The 19,749-nt window shown below is 47.7% G+C and overlaps 1 protein-coding gene across 1 annotated transcript in view; it reads right to left on the bottom strand.

Moving 5' to 3' along the window:
* Positions 1-8,142: 8,142 nt before the first annotated feature.
* Positions 8,143-19,749, bottom strand: part of MGLL (monoglyceride lipase) — a 31,832-nt gene continuing 20,225 nt past the window's right edge. The window contains exons 3-7 of the mRNA XM_078872328.1: positions 13,102-13,238; positions 11,400-11,510; positions 9,769-9,858; positions 8,700-8,915; positions 8,143-8,534 (exon numbers count right to left, since the gene is read on the bottom strand). Coding sequence (XP_078728454.1) covers positions 8,430-8,534; positions 8,700-8,915; positions 9,769-9,858; positions 11,400-11,510; positions 13,102-13,238 — 659 coding nt within the window. The 3' untranslated portion in view covers positions 8,143-8,429. The remainder of the gene's footprint in view (positions 8,535-8,699; positions 8,916-9,768; positions 9,859-11,399; positions 11,511-13,101; positions 13,239-19,749) is intronic.

Genomic DNA, 19,749 nt, shown 5'->3' with positions numbered 1-19,749 from the left:
ATGTTGACACGAGACGTGGCGTCGCGAATGGACTCTGGCAGAGACGAGGCAGCGAGCGGCAGGCTAGGGGCACATTCTGTCAAAGATACGGGAACCATATGAAACACGGCAAAACAAACCCACGGCCTCAACATGCCACCAGTACGAGCAGCCCCCCACGTGTGGAACAATGACGGCAAGGGTGCTCAGATATTGATATAGAAAAAATCAACAAAGGTAAGGGTCCATTGTATAGCCTCATAAGTTGGGGGAATGAACTGGTGTCTATGGATTCGTCGCGCTAACCACATACATTGACATACACAAAGTACACATCCAATGTGTTTTGTAGCAAGTGAGGCTGCATGCATCTCCGATGAGCACGGTTGGCTACGTACGGTGCGAAAGAAAAAATTCAACATTCATGCATTTGAATAAGATAATTTCCTGTTACTTAAACATGCAACCACAGCGAATCAGACCGCTCTTATAACCCACACACACGTGCACCCAGGACGCACGGGTTTTGTATCGGTTGATTAGGCTCACCCCCCCTCCCCCCGTAAAACAACGGTTCCAACTACACTCCAACGTTGAGCCAACGTTGCATGTCTACTGGGACAATGTTGTACATGCGTTTGTAATGGACAATAGAGCCTGCATGCGGTGTGAGGGGACTGGTGGCCACGGGAGGTAATGCCAGGGGAGTCAGTTGTGAGTGTGAAGGGACTCATGGCCACGGGAGATAATGACAGGGGAATCAGTTGTGAGTGTGAAGAAACCGGTGGCCACGGGAGGTAATGCCAAGGGAGTCAGTTGTGAGTGTGAAGGGGACTGGTGGCCACGGGAGGTAATGACAGGGGAGTCAGTTGTGAGTGTGAAGGGGACTGGTGGCCACGGGAGGTAATGCCAGGGGAGTGTGAAGGAAACTCGTGGCTACGGGAGGAAATGACAGGGGAGTCAGTTGTGAGTACGAAGGGGACTGGTGGCCACGGGAGGTAATTACAGGGGTATCAGTTGTGAGTGTGAAGGGACCGGTGGCCACGGGAGGTAATGACAGGGGAGTCAGTTGTGAGTGTGAAGGGGACCGGTGGCCACGGGAGGTAATGACAGGGGAGTCAGTTTGTGAGTGTGAAGGAACTCGTGGCCACGGGAGGTAATGACAGGGGAGTCAGTTGTGAGTGCGAAGGGGACTGGTGGCCACGGGAAGTAATGACAGGGGAGTCAGTTGTGAGTGTGAAGGAACTCGTGGCCACGGGAGGTAATGATAGGGGAGTCAGCTGTGAGTGTGAAGGGACTGGTGGCTACGGGAGGTAATGACGAGGGTATCAGTTGTGAGTGCGAAGGGACTGGTGGCCACGGGAATGATCGAGAAGGGAGCGTGGTCAGGTGATGGAAGAGGACGGTGGAGTCTGCCGCTGGTACGAGCATCCAGAGTCAGCGAGAATGATCGAGAAGGGGGGCGTGGCCTCGTGTCGGTATATAAAAGGGAGATGCGTGCGAGACTCGGGGCTGTCGCGGTGGGGATCTCCGCCTGATGTCAAGTGGACGTGTCTTCAATAAAGTGCCATCTCAAGAGAAGTGTGGCAAGTCGTCATTACACGTACGTGGAATTGCGTAAGCATCAGAGGTGTGGACTCGAGTCATGTGACTTGGACTCGAGTCAGACTCGAGTCATGAATTTGATGACTTGCGACTCGACTTGGACTTGCATAACAATGACTTTGTCCCACCTATGAGATGTGGGACTCGAGTCATGTGACTTGGACTCGAGTCAGACTCGAGTCATGAATTTGATGACTTGCGACTCGACTTGGACTTGCATAACAATGACTTTTGTCCCCACCTCTGGTAAGCATCGATTGGTATGTCGCTGTGTAAAGCGTTCACGTGACCCCTTCAGTCACTAGAGGCCGCTAAATTCAACAAATTTTCAGTAAATGATTCTTTTGGGACCATGAATTGTTGAAATGCGTTTACATTACTGGGGGGAGTGGTGAATCGCTGAAACCCTTCATAGGGCAATATGACATGGACTGTTCAACGCTTATTTGAAACTTCATGAGTAAGGGGGGGGGGAGAGACTTTAAAAGTTACGGTTAAGTGAGCCATTTTGGCACCAGTAACATCACTGTGACCGCTACTCTCATACCGTTCAATGTAATCGATGCAGCGATATCACTTGAGCACCCATGGCAGCCCAAGTTAAAACATGTTGCAAACATTGGTACCAACCCAACATTTCACGTTTACCCGGAAACCATTGGACTACTGTTTTTTTTTTTATTAGCAGATCCTCAAACTTAGTTTTGAACCCGACTGAAACTAAATTCGGAAGCAATACTTACAGCAGGCTCACGTTAAAAAGGGTCTCATGTCCAGATAAATAGCACTTGCTATCGGCCCCATGAAAACCATTGGTTGCAAAACACATTCCTGCGGAGGGAGCTGGTAGGAACGTTGGGTTGCTCGGCCAATGGCCAGGGGTCAACGGCGGCGTGGTGTATTCCGCAAATATGCCCCAACTGTGAGGGCGGGCACAAGCCGGCGTGAGTAGGTTAAACGTTGATAAGGGTAAAATAATAAATTAAATGAAATAATAGAATACGACGTTTCGATTGCAACACAAGCAATCATCATCAGGTATAATGAAATAGCGACATAAAATCTAACCAGAAAAACTATAGACAGACATATTAGCAGACAGATATCACCAAGATACATAGCGGGAGCAACACAGGTAACAGAGAGGGGTGATCGTCTCTGTGGGGTGGCCTTAAATTGACAGAGGGGGGGGGCGGAGGCAGAGAGAGAGGGAGGGGGGTTAGAGAAAAAAATTAGCATATCAATGAGTGGTCAACAGACGTGGTGCTGCACGGCAAGTAAGCCTGAAAAATCAGGAGGACACACTAAAAATTAAATAACCTAGTAAAAATATCGAAATGTAATGTAATACAACACAGAGGGGTCGGTCAAACACACAATTAACGCATAGCCTGGTTGATTACGTATTTCAAAGATTGCTAAGTTAGAATTTAAGTGTGAACATTCTAAAGAGGGACACAGGCAGAGAAAAACAAGTCGCCAGAGAGAGAGAAAAAACAGATAAGCTTAAAAACTTCCCCGTAGAAGTGGTTCAATCTTAATTTTAGAACTTTAGTGACTGCAGGAATTATTATTTGGTTCTTTCGGTTAAGTCACGTCTAAAGATAAAAATAATAAAATTAAATAATAGAATACGACGTTTTCGATTGCAAACACAAGCAATCATCATCAGGTATAATGGTTAGATTTTTATGTCGCTATTTTCATTATACCTGATGATGATTGCTTGTGTTGCAATCGAAACGTCGTATTCTATTATTTAATTTAATTTATTATTTTTATCTTTAGACGTGACTTAACCGAAAGAACCAAATAATAATTCCTGCAGTCACGAAAGTTCTAAAATTAAGATTGAACCACTTCTACGGGGAAGTTTTAAGCTTATCTTTTTTTTCTCTCTCTCTGGCGACTTGTTTTCTCTGCCTGTGTCCTCTTTAGAATGTTCACACTTAAATTCTAACTTAGCAATCTTTGAAATACGTAATCAACCAGGCTATGCGTTAATTGTGTGTTGACCGACCCTCTGTGTTGTATTACATTACATTTCGATATTTTACTAGGTTATTTAATTTTAGTGTGTCCTCCTGATTTTCAGGCTTACTTGCCGTGCAGCACCACGTCTGTTGACCACTCAATGATATGCTAATTTTTTCTCTAACCCCCCTCCCTCTCTCTGCCTCCGCCCCCCCCCTCTATCAATTTAAGGCCACCCCACAGAGACGATCACCCCTCTCTGTTACCTGTGTTGCTCCCGCTATGTATCTTGGTGATATCTGTCTGCTAATATGTCTGTCTATAGTTTTCTGGTTAGATTTTATGTCGCTATTTCATTATACCTGATGATGATTGCTTGTGTTGCAATCGAAACGTCGTATTCTATTATTTCATTTAATTTATTATTTTATCTTTAGACGTGACTTAACCGAAAGAACCAAATAATAATTCCTGCAGTCACGAAAGTTATAAAATTAAGATCGTTGATAAGGGCACCACGGGGTGACCAGCCCCTCCCCACCCAGCCCCACCCCTCCCACCCCCACCCAGCCCCACCCTCCCCACCCAGCCCCTCCCCACCCTCCCCACCCAGCCCCTCCTCACCCTCCCCACCCAGCCCCTCCCCACCCTCCCCTCTCCACCCAGCCCCACCCCTCCCATTTTCGGATGCACGACGGACGGACACAAGAATCCCCTGTGGGCTGGTGTAACCATGATGTTCCTACCAGTATTAAGTTGCAGCACCTCAGGTGTTACCAGTTTCTGTATGTACATTTAACTTCTTTCGCACCGTACGTAGACAATCGGAGGTACTTTGACCCGTCGACTGCTACCAACTAGGTATGTGAAGGCCCGGTCCATAGTTCGTGGAACATAGAACTACAACATGTGCATCACCAATCACATCGTCATCATCGGCAGGCGATGGCTGCCCAGTGTCCCTTGGCAAGCAGCGACATCTGGATGTAAATATCAACTGCAATTGTACAGCTCCCTCTGGTGGATGTGAGCATAACGTCAAAAAATACATCTGCAAAAAAGCATTGATATACAGCAAGTTCAGCACTTGGAATAATAATTAAAGTTCATAACAACTATGCAAATTTATGCTATCACAAATCAAGGTCTTTTCATTAACCAAACTAATTTAAAACATCTCTGAGAAAAGAACCCCCACGTCGTCTTTCTAGGTCGGAGTTCAGACACACAGAGGGCACGGCCAAAGGTGTCATGGAAGATGGATCCATGATGTTGGAACTCATCTCACGAAGGGTCTGTCGCTGGCACCAGCGAGACCGCCTTGCAGGATGACGGTCGTGTGTACGTTGAACTTCTTCCACACCGTACGTAGCCAACCGTGCTAATTGAAGGTGTGGCTGAAGGACAACACAAACCAAACAAGCAGTTCTTCAATCTTGATGTATCATTGCCCCCTCCTGGCAGACAAATGTCTATTTGCAGGCGAGGTGCTGAAGTCACCTTGTCTCCACAGGGACAGTTGCCTCTGGGGGTGCCACCTTTCAAACGTTTGAGATGAGATGGGATGTGAGAGACGCCGACCAGAATAAAGGCCTCGATATTAAAAACAAACCATTATCGTATAAGCAACATCTATATACAAATATTATGAATATTATACAGTACCAGGAAATGGTGGTCTACTGATTGTAGTGCCGAGGGCACGTCCATGGATCGCCTTAAATGTCAGTTTCTGTATCCATGTTTTGAAATTGATGCATTGTTACATTAATCAATGAAACAAACTATAGCTAAATATTAAGTTGATTTCATTAAAACATACAAATCGTGTTTCAGACAATTGTTTACCAAATGTCTCCGCTTTGAATACCACCGATATGACACAGCAGGTCGGATTCAACAATAGACAAAAAACAAACCCGAACAACAAAAAAACCACCCCACCATCGCCTTGAAAAGATCCGCTCATGCAGAATCCAAGGAAGTATTTGGCCCGTCCCGTTAATTTCCATCGATGCCAACGTTACACACCGCAGCGGCAAAGCTCGAGACGACACGCGCGGTGGCAGCAATGCCCCGTGCAGGAAGCGTCAGCCACGGCATGCAGATGTAGTGTTGTAAAGGACGGACTTCTAAACTTCTTCATGGTACACACTGTTTATTTCTGAATACTCAGTCCCTATCACACAAAGGGCTATACGGTCCCCTTACCCTGAGGAGGTACAGCCTCCGGACCTTGTACAGCTCCACACTCACGCTTAGCTCCTATTCTAAGGAGCTACAGCCTGCGGACCTTGCTGACAATCTAGTCTCCCTGCTATCCTAGCGTCCTCTGGCGGGACCTAGGGGAGGCACACCGACCAGCCGCTGGCCCAGCGGGTCCTCGACCTCTGGTCGCTCAGGACCTTCGCCCTCACAAGGGCGGGAAGGCTGGGAGCCAGGGTCCTAGCTATCCAGGACCTAATCTCCCCCGACCACTGGTTCCACTAAGCCCTAGCCCTGATAAGGGCTGGAGAGCTTGGTCCAGGGTCCTAGATGTCTTCGGCCGACTTGGGTCTTCGTGTAGCAGAACTGGCCAAGAGCTCTCAGCGCTCTGGCTTTTATACCGGTTCGTGGCCGGGTTGACCAATCCCCGGCCACCTTGTGGAACCTGCCGATTGGTCCTTCCCAATCTGGCGTTTGGATCCCACCTTACCCTATTTGACCCTGACCGTTCGAACGAGCGGGAAAACCCTGTTTACGATCCGCTCTCTCACAGCTTGCGAACAGCGAGTAGTTATCACAACCACACAGAGGAACATCTCGCCACACGTGGCTGGGTGGCACACGTTGCAGTCACCTTGCAAGCGCGGCGCTGCACGCTCCGAACTCAGGGCTGTGATGGTGAAATCGATTCGTATTAAATTGCGAATCGAATCGTAGCCGATATTCAATCGTACGTTGCCATATGCGGGGGGGGGGAGCAGACGTTCGGTAGATAGCGCATGGGACTATGAACCATGCGCGAGTTTGATTCCTGGCCACGGCTAACATCAGTGTTGCGTGATATTCGAATGTGTTCCCTGCCCAGCGTGATGAAGTATGGTCACCCCCCCCTCCCGCCCCCCCCCCATAACCCATCACTGCATTGGGAGGTTTGGGGAGGCCTTCATCCAGCGGTGAATTGACAATACATCATTATTGTTATAATGTTGCATTCATGGGGTTCTTGTGACCCTTGAAGCCTTTAGAGGTCACAATGCGCTTAATTCGTGACCTTGATTCACCGTGAACCCTTTGTGTCCGCACGACAATCGCAGAAAGACGAGCCTTCGGAAAGATCCGGCAAATGAAATTCCACGCCAGTGCCGGTTTACCCTTTATTGCACAGTCCATGCACAGTCTGTGTTTTATTTTATTGTCAAACAAACGGACGCTTAGAAGTATTACATAGCGTAAAACACACGCGTGGAGGTTCCCTACGCTGTGGTCAATCCGATAAGATACATTCAATAGACAGAGTTACACCGATCAAGAATGGTCTTTAGTGCCTGGAGTGGGCCATAGGTGTAAAAAAAAGTAGTGTAAACATGGGCAATGAGATATGCAGTCCATGTATTTCACTAAAACATCGTAAAAGCTGCACATGCCTACGTGTCTATCTAAGAACAGTACTGTAATTGTAACGTCACCTACTACGTAGTCTATACATATCGTATTGCTTATATATTGCGAAGGTTACATACAAAAATACAAACAGATCGTACACCTTGTTTTGCGTGAGTGTGAACTTGAAGTTTCCGGAGGAGTTATTCACTTCTTCGTCGGACAGAATCTTCTGGTCCTGAAAGACGTTCAACGGGAGAAAATGTGTCAAAAGGTCTGTCACCAGCACCAGCTGGATGGGCTGTTTGGACCGCCAAGATGAATGAGTCTGTATGGTGTGACGACTTGGCTAAGATATGCAAACATCCAGTTTATCTTAAACATCGGCATCGCCACTTTCAAAATGACGCATCAAGAACTTTCAATGGATATAATCAGAAAAGCAATAACAACCGTGCAATTCAGTGTGCCCGAAGTTCCGCGGACATGAATCATCGTGGCTCGGACCCAAGAGGCGCGTAGCCAAGCTTAGGTGTCCCTCGAAAGCCAAGCAAAAGAGGTGTGGGGCCTTTAAGAAAGAGGTGGGACCTTCAAGAAAGAGGTGCTGTAAATGGATAAAGCCTTCATGGATATAGTGTATGTATTCTTGGTTCTTTCGGTAAAGTCACGTAGAATAGAAATAATAAAATAATATTAATATATGTTTAATATTTATATTATAATATAAATATATGTTTCATATTTATATTATTTCATTATTTCCCTTCTACGTGACTTTACTGAAAGAACCAAGAATATGAATCCCTGCAGTCACGAAAGCTTTAAATCAAGGAGATAATGTAATTTTATTTTTATAAAGAACACAAATATATATATTTTCATTCGTTCATTTGACCGGTTGAGATATTTGAGGCGGTGTAACTCGTTCAAATCCCTCCGTGGTAATTTTGCAGCAAATTATTTGAAAATCACTTTGAATGAGCGACCTATGAAATAATGTACTCTCATTTAGCAATGGAAATACATTGATACGCTTAAAGTTTTGCCACATTACCTGGTACGAATTTCTGTTCTGGCCCGTACACTGTGGCCGTGAGACCTCGATAGGAATCAATTCCCGCACCTCTGATCAGCACGGCTGGCTACGTACGGTGCGAAACGAAGCCCAACGCACAATCCCCTGGCACCCAAACGCCGATGCCAATTTTCCCAGCCGTCCGGGTCAATTCCCAGGTCAAATCGAGACAGGTGGTAACGGCGGGCGCAGGTCTGCGTGACCTGCTTTCTCAGTGTGGCAGCCGCGCCATGATCCACTGCTGTATCTCCCGCAGCACCGCCTCCTTCACGCCGGGCAGCTCACGGTGCAGCACGTGATACGCGCCCTCGTACATCTGCAAGAGCCGCGCACGCACACAACAGGCAAAAGGTCCTTCCCCCGTGTAGCCTCAACAAACTGTTGGGGCAAGTGCCCTTAGCGAGTAGCGCCTATGAAGGCCGGGCACGGTACACGGATGAAGGTGAGTGTAGCCAGGGGTTAAGAGAAGGTCGTGCCTCACCCTGATGGTCTTGTCCGTGCTGGCCGCCTTGTCGTACAGCATCTGGGAGCCCGCGGGGTCGCACAGCTGATCGCTGCTGCCGTGCAGCAGCAGGAAGGGCCACGAGACGCTGGGCATGAGCCGTGCGAGGAGCGACACCGTGTGGAGCAGCCTCACGGCGAACGCCACGCGCACGCGGCCGTGGTAGACCAGCGGGTCCGACGCATAGTCCTCCACCTGCCACACACACACACACCGACACACACACACGCCGACACACACCGACACGCACACACACGCGCACACCGACACACACCCACGCGCACAGACACACACACCCACCCACACCGACACACGCCCACCCACACCGACACACCCACACCGACACACACACACGCACACAGATACACACCCACGCACACCGACACACACACACCCACCCACACCGACACACACCAACACACGCACGCCCACCACCGACACACACAGAGACACACATACCCACCCACACCCACAGCGATGCATATCGACACACGCCCACCCACACCGACACACAGAGACACACCCACGCCCACCGACACACACCGACACACACTGCCATCGTTTTCACGGCCACTTTGCACCGGGCTGTCTGTGCTGGGCCAGTACTGGTGTATATTAATGCCGGTAGTCATTTCCCTGAATATTTGTTCTCCCGGTGGAATTAATATTTGTTCTGTACGTATGTACGTTGAACTTCTTTCGCACCATACGTAGCCAACCGTGCTAATCGAAGGTTTTCGGCCAAAGGACAACAAACTAAACACAACAATCAGTTCTGAAGAAATGAGATGTCAATTTAGATTATGTAAAAGTGCACAACTCCCGTGGATTCCAAATATCGGAAGATATTCTTTCGGTAAAGTCACGTAGAAGGGAAACAATAAATGGATAAAAATATAAAACAATAACATTATTGTATTGTTTCCCTTCTACGTGACTTTACCGAAAGAACCAATAATATGAATCCGTGCAGTCACGAAAGCTTTAAATCAAAATTTCTCGGCTGTCCGTTACACTTGCAGCATCCTCCGCACGTGAATGATGTTACCTCTCTCGCGTCTCGGGAGAGCAGGGAAGGGTCGAGAGAGCCCAGCGGGAAGTTTGGGCAAATGCAGCTGAAGAACTTGGCCATGAGCACCTGCGGGAGACGACGCAGAGCGTACAACGATCCGCCGGCGTTCTTCAATTGCGAGACCCGCGGGTCACGGGCTTCGGTTTCTCGACGATGCGCAAACAGTGAAAACACCTGTATCAAGTGAAGAGAAGTCACAAGAGGTACGGACCTTATATACTGGTTAAGGGGGGAGGAGCCAGGAGGGGCCGTGGGAGAGGAGGAGTTATGAGATGATCGGTACTGCTGTTGGAACTACGCCTTTGTAATGTAGATGGCATATGTAGATAAGCCAGCTAGGATTAAGCCGCCTTTTGTCCACAAGAAGACGGAAGCTTGTGTTGCCTCCGAAACGTCGTGATTTGATTGTTTTTATTTTTTATTAATTTTAATTTCATTTTTTCACCTACGTGACTTTACCGAAAGAACTAAGAGTATGAATCCTTGCAGTCACGAAAGCTTCAAATCTAGAAGTGAAAACACCCCCCACCACCATCATCATCATCAGCATCGTGGTGCTGCTGTCAAACCCCCACAATGGTTTCACATTTTGTTGCGGCCCTCACGCAGCTGATGACTTATCAGCGAAAGTGCCCTCACATCCACCCCCCCCCCGCCTCCTCTTACCTTTCTAAAAACTAGTGAAGAACACGGCGGTTAAGTTGCAGCAAACTAGATTTGAAGCTTTCGTGACTGCAAGGATTCATATTCTTAGGTTTTTTCGGTAAAGTCACGTAGGTAACAAATTAAAATTAATAAAAGTAAATAAAAATAAAATAAAATCACGACGTTTCGGAGGCAACACAAGCTTCTGTCTTCAGGTGACACTTGATACAGCAATCGTGCTGGTGACGTTTCCACCTGAAGACGGAAGCTTGTGTTGCCTCCGAAACGTCGTGATTTTATTTTATTTTTATTTTACTTTTATAAATTTTAATTTTTTACCTACGTGACTTTACCGAAAAAACCTAAGAATATGAATTTGCAGCAAACTGCCGACACTTTACTGAGCAGCTATTCCACGTAAGGCGTTTGGCGGGGCACGGCCCAGCCAGATCGTGTCCTATCGTGGGAGGTTAAAGGCGCAGCCCTGCAATGCAACTCGCGAACGCCACCGCTGGCGGAAGGAACCTCCGCTCGAGGGATTCCCCTCCACAGAGTGTTTTGGCCTACTCTTCCACGCTGGCCGGACGTCTTGGAAGAGGTGGCAGTACCCAGACTTTATCCCACCCGCGTGCAATCCTGCCGATCGACTTAAAGTTGGTTTTACCCACGCGTCACGGTTGATCCGCTGTTGCTGCCCCCGGAAGGTGTGAAATGTCCTCATCCTGGCTGTCAGCACCGCCGATTCCACGCCTCCGTTCAAGTCCAGCATCAAGACTTTCTCCCCTCTTCTCTGTCCAGGACTGATTTGGGGCCGTCCATAAATGACAGCAATGAAAGGGGACGCGCAGCCCGGGACCCGGTTCGGTCACCCATCGCTTTCTATCTCTCTGTGTGCGCCACAGCGAAGGATCGCAACGAGGAACTGGGGGGGGGGGGGGGGGGGGGGGGGGGGTGAGACCTGCCTTGCACGGCGTGGCGAACTCCTCGCTCATCTTCAGCAGGGGAGCAATCAGCACCACCCCAGCGAACTCATTCGTGCGCTCGCAAGCCGCCAGGACCGATACGGCACCGCCCTGTGCACACACACACGGGACACCACACACCTGTCAACTCCTTATCAGTGCCCCACCTTGTTACAGACCAATTCAGACCTTATTGATCACACCGTGGTGCCCTTATAAATCTCAACGTTCATCCCACAAAGACCCATCACAGCAGTTCTGGTCATCGCCGCCGGTGATGCATGAACCATGAAATACTCAGCGTGCCGTCTGCTTCACACGTGGACGGTAAAGACCCCTACTCTTTGGTTCTTTCGGTAAAGTCACATTGTGTGCCGGCAGCATCCTCCACATTTGCCGAGCAATAAAAACTATATAATAAAATTACTTGAAAATAACTCAATTGGAATCGCACATCGCAATATCTCACCGCCACCACCCCCCCTTACCCTCCCCTACCGTGAGACGACTACATACTGTTCCTGTGTGCACGACAGCTCAATCAGTATCACTCGCGAGCGTGCCGTGAGCCAGAGGTGGGACAAAGTCATTGTTATGCAAGTCCAAGTCGAGTCGCAAGTCATCAAATTCATGACTCGAGTCTGACTCGAGTCCAAGTCACATGACTCGAGTCCACATCTCATAGGTGGGACAAAGTCATTGTTATGCAAGTCCAAGTCGAGTCGCAAGTCATCAAATTCATGACTCGAGTCTGACTCGAGTCCAAGTCACATGACTCGAGTCCACACCTCTGCCGTGAGCTGAGAGCGATCGAGCGAGCGCCTCTACCCCTGCTGCTGGATATTTGGAGTTTGCGTGTCCCTCCCTCCCTCTCTCTCTCCCGTGGACTGTTGTCTCCGGGTCCTCTGGTTCCCCCTCCCCTCTCCCGCTCTGCACATTTAGAATCGACGTGCGCGTGAGAGACTATCTGGCCGCGATAAATGTCCGCGCGATCATCAGCCGCTTCGTCGAGCGATCGTTTGTGACGGCCAGACCGCTGCTGAAAAAGTGTTACATTTTTAAAAGTGTTCGTTTTAAATACTGTTGTGAGTGAGCGAACGAGCGACCGAACGGGCGAGTGGGGTGCGTGGGTTGGGTTGTGTCAGTGCCGGATGAAGCGAGTGCGGGGCCTGTAGCATATGATGTTATAAAGGGGCCCTCAATAAAAAAAACACATAAATATTAAAACACAATGTTTTAACTTGCATAGTAAATCAAGATTGCATAGTAAACTAATTGTATTTTTTCATTTTTTTATACAGCCAGATAATACGACAAATCGCTAACCTTAAACACCCAGTCGTTTATAAAAGTTGAAGGTGGTATAGTACTATAGTAATAGAGCAAGTGCAGAATCACTGAACCGGAATTGATAGCTTGAAAGCATTTAGCGCGGGGCCCTTGAAAGTGCGGGGCCCGTAGCTACTACACATGCAGCTACTACACATGTAGCTACTACACATGTAGCTACTACACATGCAGCTACTACACATGTAGCTACTACACATGCAAGCTACTACACATGTAGCTACTACACATGCAGCTACTTATACATGTAGCTACTTACACATGTAGCTACTACAAATGCAGCTACTTTTGCTACGATGATAATCCGGCACCGAGGTTGTGTGTGGATGAGCGCGACGCGTCGCGCGCGTCTTGCCAGGGAGTGTCCGAGCAGGAAGCAGGGCAGTCGAGGGTGCGTGCCACGCACGCGCCGCACGTGCTGGAGGCAGTCGCGCACGTGCATGTCCACGTGGATGTCCGCCAGGCGCACGCGCGTGCTCCGGCCGTGACCCACTGCGGAGCACGCGCACAGAAAAGCACGCGCACGCACGCGCACGCACGCGCGTACGTGTGTGTGTGTGTGGGGAGCGGTAGTGTAGCGGTTAGCGCGCTGCGCTATAATCCTGGCGAGCCGGGTTCGATTCCCGCTCACGGCCAACATCGGTGACGATTATCTGAACCGGTCCTGGGCCTCCCCTAGGTCGACTCAGCCTCAAATGAGTACCTGGTGCGGTGTGTAAACATCGCCACTAGGGAGACACAGGCTGTCGGGCGTGGTGCTGGCCACCCACCCCCTCGTGTACCGTTCTGGCCTTCATAGGTGCTCGCTAACAGCACTTGCCCCGACAGTCTGTTAAGGCTACACTAGGGATCTTTGTCTTTGTGTGTGTGTGTGTGCACGTTCGACTTCTTTCGTACCGTACGTAGCCAACCGTGACGATTGGAGGTGCGGGGGAATTACAACACATTAAACGCAAAAAAAGCAGTTGTAAAGAAATCAGTTTTCAAACAATATATCACGCGGGCAAAGATCTCCCGTGTAGCCTTAACAGACTGCTGGGGCAAGTACTGTCAGCGAGCACCTATGAAGGCCGGCATGGCACACGAGGGGGTGGGGTGGGTGGCCAGCACCACTGCTGGCCGCCTTTGTCTCCCTAGTGGCGATGTTTACCAGGAACTCATTCGAAGCTGGGTCGACCTCGGGGAGGCACAGGACCTGTTCAAATGTTCGCCACTGATATTAGTCGTGAGCAGGAATCGAACTTGGGTTGACTGATTCACTCCTTCCCCAAAGTAAAAGATCCCCCGTGTAGCCTTAACAGACTGTAGGGGCAAGTGCTGTTAGCGAGCACCTATAACGGCCGGCACGGCACACGAGGGGGTGGGTGGCGAACACCACGCACGGCCGCCTTCGTCTCTCTAGTGGCGATGTTTACACACCGCACCAGGTACTCATTTGAGGCTGAGTAGACCTAGGGGATGCTCAGGACCGGTTCAGATAATCGTCACTGGTGTTTGCCGTGAGCGGAAATCGAACCCGGGTCGCCAGGTTCGTAGCGCAGCGCACTAACCGCTACACTACCGCTCCCCACACATAAACACACGTGTTCATGGGTGGCTTTGACATCCGAGTTCGTCCAGTGGATATAGATAGCATATCTAAAATAGTATGCCCAATTCTAGGCTCAACTAATCACAAAATATTTCAGACCCCAATAAAACAACTTACAGTGGAAATTCTGTTAGATGATGTATTGAAACATTACATAGCACAAGATATCCACGTGTATTGTGCCTGTCGTGTATTGGGTTAACATTTAAGTTAAAGATTTCCTTTCCAGAAAAATGAAAAATGGGACACGTGAAATATGAAAAAATATTGACCCAGAAAAATCCCAACGACTGTAATTTTACAAATGCTATTCTGAATCGGTAAATTCAGCAAAACGGACTGCGAATCCAATGTCTATCCATGATGCTGACCACATTGTTTGGATTCGCAGAGACAGAATCATCGGGCGCCACAGTGGCGAGATGTTAACTACCTCGTCTGGTTTACAGGAGGTCATGGGTTCGATCCCGACCCTGACGTCTGCTGCTGTATATGTGGAGTTTGCGTGTCTCTCTCCCCGTCGTCGCGTGGATTTTCTCCGGATCCTCTGGGTTTTCCCTCCACATTTAGAATCAGCATCACGCGTTTAGAGTATTTGTCTGATATAAATTCCCCACGTGACAAGCCACTTCGTTGAGCTATCATCTGTGGTTAGGTAGCTTTTACAAAAGAGCTATATAATAGGCCGCACCTGGTAAAATAACAAGTATAACCCGTAAAAACAAAGTTTTTCACTATAAATCCTTTATATGCGTGGCGGCTTGAGTCCTCTCGTCCTCTGGCTTGAGATGGTTGCCACCTATGGGTCAGATGATTGCATGGCAGCATTAAGCAATTGGCAATTAAATATAATATTTTCGTCCTAAAAAGTGTAAAATTTTGGAAAAAAAATTTCACGAACATTCATTGTCACGCACAACGAGTCTGTGTGGAAAATGTCAGCTCGATTGGATCACGAAAAGTGGGTTAAAAAACGACCGAAAGATTTGCACGGTCCTAAGCAAGCAAGCAAGTGAACTTAATATAAAGGATTTAAAAATAGTTTATAATTGAGTTCACCTCCAGCCAGGCCAACGGCCAGGTCACCCAGACTGACGGTTTCCTTTCCCCCACACTTTGTTCAACTGCCAATATTGTGGAGTGCAGTACAACATTCCTCTGCCTCCACCTTTCCTCACATTGCTTCACTGTGGAACTTCCTCCAATCAACACTTTTCACAAGTTCCTAGAACCTTGCTCAATTCAGGAAAGGCGTTAATTCCTATATGACCTACTATCATCACTGCTCCAAGTTACGGGATTTTAAATTCCTTCCCATCGTTTCTTTTCCGAAATTCCCATAACCTTGTTCGGTTGACAGAAATGTGTTGTTTCTTACGTGATGTACCGTGCTATTATTAGTTCATTATTAGTTCATTTAGTTGCGAGATGCTTTACGTTATAGCCCTTTGGGCTTTGGCTCAGCATCTGCGATCATAATAATAATAAAAAAATGAATCAAACCACGTGCTCCGTAAACGATCAACACAGACACCACAAGAGTCAGGAGATGTTCTAACAATGTGGGGAAAAAAATTGGGCCGAGTGTATGATGAGAACAAACCTGGAACAAATGAGAAAATTACGGGGTAGGCCGAATGAAAACCACACGCATCTACAAACGCCCTTGAAGAGAGAAACGTGTAAATGAAGCGGTGCTGATGGAAATTGACGTGAACCTTGGGGTGTGGGCCTCACGCGACCTCTGCGCTGTAATGAGTTGATTCATGGTGGCGGGCGTTCTTGGCTTGGGTTCCGTCACCCCGGCCGCTCTGCAATAGCGGGCAGGAATGCCCCCGTTCGAGGAGCACGCGTGGTTGAATTTGTGAACGTGAATTACATTTTAAACTATGCATGTTAAAGCGATATTTTTTTTGTTAATCGTTGCATAAAACTTATTTTAATTAAATAACGAAGATGAAGAGTATATTCTTTTTAGGATTGTGAGGCTTTGGTGTATGCGTGTCCTCTTAATTGTTGATGGTCTCAACAGTGAGTTAATGGTCTCAACCAAGTCACCAATGACTGCACACAAAAAACACCATGATGTAAAATTGCGTTTTTCACCACATTTTCCAAATGCCAACTCTTGAGAGAGAGAAAGAGAGAAAAAGCACCGCTCAGTTTGCCCAACGTGCCATCAACATCGCCACTGCATGGTGCGCAGAGATATTACGGTGCCCCAGGTCACTCTCACTGGGTGATAGCGCCGCTCTGCAAAGAGTTATGAATGTACGCTTATTTCTCTCGTGACACCGAGGACGCGATTGTAATGCAATTTTCGAAAAGACAAATTGCTGAAGAGGACCCAAGTGCAGGCCCACTCGGTTTCGCTCGAATATAATAAAAATATATATGCCGCTTGAAAAATTACGGAAATATAATATATGAATTAGCTATCGACCCGACGGTTTGTGAAATACATTAGGTCTGATATTCAACGAAAACTAGAGCAATGTTCCCTTCCTGTGATTTAGAGAAATGCTAATGAACCAGAAATAAAGCGTCAAGTTCTCTGCCGAAGGAGACATCACTGCGTCAGTGAGTGCACAGAGTAGCACGTGGCCAACGATGATGAGCTAATTGCTCTTCACAACCATGAAAATGTCACACGCATTATTCAAAATTAAAAGCGTAACATGCCTGCAATGGTCTCATTAACTGACAGCTTGAGAGCTGAAATTAAAATGTATCGTTTAATGAATCTCAACATGACCTGATAAAAGAATACACAAAGATTATATATGTTTACAAGTGCTTTGTAAGGGCGAACTGCCTGCAGGAGGAACATTGTCCATGTGTGTTTGTGTGTGTGTTTGTGTGTGCTTTGTGTGTGTGCTTGTGTGTGTGCTTTGTGTATGTTTTGTGTGTGTGTGTTTAGAGTAAAATCTGACCACTGTTTTTGTGAGTGTGTTTTGTGTGTGTTTAGAGTAAAATCTGACCACTGTTTTTGTGTGTGTGTTTTGTGTGTGTTTAGAGTAAAATCTGACCACTGTTTTTGTGTATGTGTTTTGTATGTGTTTAGAGTAAAATCTGACCACTGTTTTTGTGAGTGTGTTTTTGTGAGTGTGTTTTTGTGTGTTTTGTGTGTGTGCTTGTGTGTGTGTTTTTGTGTGTGTGTGTTTTGTGTGTTTGTGTGTGTCTGTGTTTTTGTCCGGCAAAACAACCTCCTACCTCTTCGTTGGTGCCGGACGGTAACGCTGTGGTGAGCAGTGCCATGGGAGGAGGACCAATTTCGATTGGCCATTCCTCTCATGGCGTTTGTAGCCACCACAGCAGCCTAAGGGGGCTCTGGACGGGTGTGAGGGGCTGGTAACCCCTCTATCTTCAATTAATTACCACTAAACCACGAACAAAATATACAACTAACCTTGTGCCTCATTTTTTGCTCGGAGGTTCAGAGAGCCGTAAGGCGCTGTAAGGATCGGTGGTGGTCGCGGTTTGCTGAGGAGATGGACTCTGCCTCAGTGGCCTGCGATCACAAATCGCTCTTTATTTCCATAAAAAAATACCTTGCAGCACCACACCTATTACCATCATTATGGTAAAGAACGGTGATCCAAACTCCGACCCCCAGGTACAGGTTTGCAGATTTGCTGAGCATTTCTGTGGGGTCTGGAGGAGGGGAATCCCTCAGCCTGGAAAACATCATGGGGCAAAGTGGGGATGGCCCTGCTGAGGCTGCTGTGCCTCAAATATGAGTAGAATAAGTCACCCCCTGTGAGTGGCTGGCTGAGGTGCCATCTGTTCAGGAAGTACTGAAGGCGATCCAGAGTCTGGGACCAGAAAAGGCACTGGGCAGAGATGATCTCTCAAGCGAAATGCTGAAGGAGGGTAGCGTTTGTGCACAGATTGCCCTACATGACATCATGATAACAGTCATTGGCTGGGTCATGTAGCCCGCATGCCCTGCCACCGCATGCCTAAACAGCTTTTGTGCGACCAGATAAAGGGGGATAAACGGGCGCGGCATGGGCTAGAGAGGAGATGGAGTGATGTGGTACAGGAGGACGTGGAGCTGAGTGGACTTGTCAATGACTGGTACCAGCGGTGTCACGATCGGCCTCTGTGAAGGAGGCTCGTGAAGGACGCTACTGGGCAGTTGGAGGCAGTCGCCCTCCAATAACAACGGAGCACGTTGGCACGGTCGGGGGCACAGGTGGTGTATCAGCCAGTTATCTCGATGATCTCAGTCAGTCGACCCATGGCACCTGGGTCTGCCCTGTGACCTCCTGCCAGCGGGCGTTCGACACTTCACGTGGTCGCAACGTGCACATAGCCTGGCACAAGCACCGTGGTGACGTCACTGCCACTTAGTGGCGAATGGCGGTTATTGTTGTTGCTGTTGTTGTGTTTTTGTGTGTTTGTGTTTAGAGTCAAATCTGACCACTGTTGAATATTAATGAAATTACTCCAATTCAATAATAATAGGGTTTTCCCCCTTTTTTCTGGCAACAAAACTGAAACCTTTTTACAAAGATTCATGTCTGCATTAACCACAATACTTGCAGTCAAAATGCAAACAAAAAACATAATATGATAATATATGCATTGTCCTTGAAACTGATTGGTCCACACCATATTATCATAGTATGTTTTTTGTTTGCATTTTGACTGCAAGTATTGTGGTTAATGCAAACATGAATCCTCGTAAAAAGGCTTCAGTTTTGTTGCCAGAAAAAAAGGGGAAAAACCCTATTATATTTTGGTACTGGCAAAGGAGTTATAATGATGTAGAAACTCCAATTCAGTCGCAAGAGCAACAGGCGCAGCTGGGTTTGAGCAGTAGACACGCATGTGACTCTTTGAGGTGGCCTGGTCTGGCATCGGTTGCCTGGTGTGGCATTGGTGCCAACAATCCCTCACTTTCGCCGTCGAATTGTGTGACCTGGATTGAACCCCACGTTTCTGCCACCGCTGACAATGATGTGCCGCCGTTGGGAGTTGAACAGTGCTGCCGCTGCTGCCTGCGCTCACTGGGAGCGCAATTGATTAATGGCAGTGGATGTAATTTGACTGTAATGCCTGATCGTGATGAATTCTGATTGTTTATTAAGAGGCAGGCGGTGTATTTCAAAATAACACTGGATGGTGTTATTGATTTAAATAAATGCTGACTTTGATGTAGTGCCACTTTCTTGCAAAATGCATTATAGAGTTCAAGGTTGCTAATTACAGATAATTACCGATCATTAATGGTGCAAATAATTACGGGTCTGTTAAAAAAATTAATTTCCCCACAAGTCGTTATATTGAATAATCGCATAATTATTTTTTAATTGGTAAAAATGATCAACATTAATGCATTTTTGGGAAAATGAAATAAAAGCATGTACAAAGGCAAATGCGTTGTCCTTAAACCCGACACCACCC

The sequence above is a fragment of the Lampetra fluviatilis genome, chromosome 34 (genome assembly GCF_964198595.1).
Source record: "Lampetra fluviatilis chromosome 34, kcLamFluv1.1, whole genome shotgun sequence".
In the NCBI taxonomy this organism is placed as follows: Eukaryota; Metazoa; Chordata; class Hyperoartia; order Petromyzontiformes; family Petromyzontidae; genus Lampetra; species Lampetra fluviatilis.
Note: the sequence above shows the minus strand (reverse complement) of the source record. Positions and strands in the feature narration are given on the sequence as shown.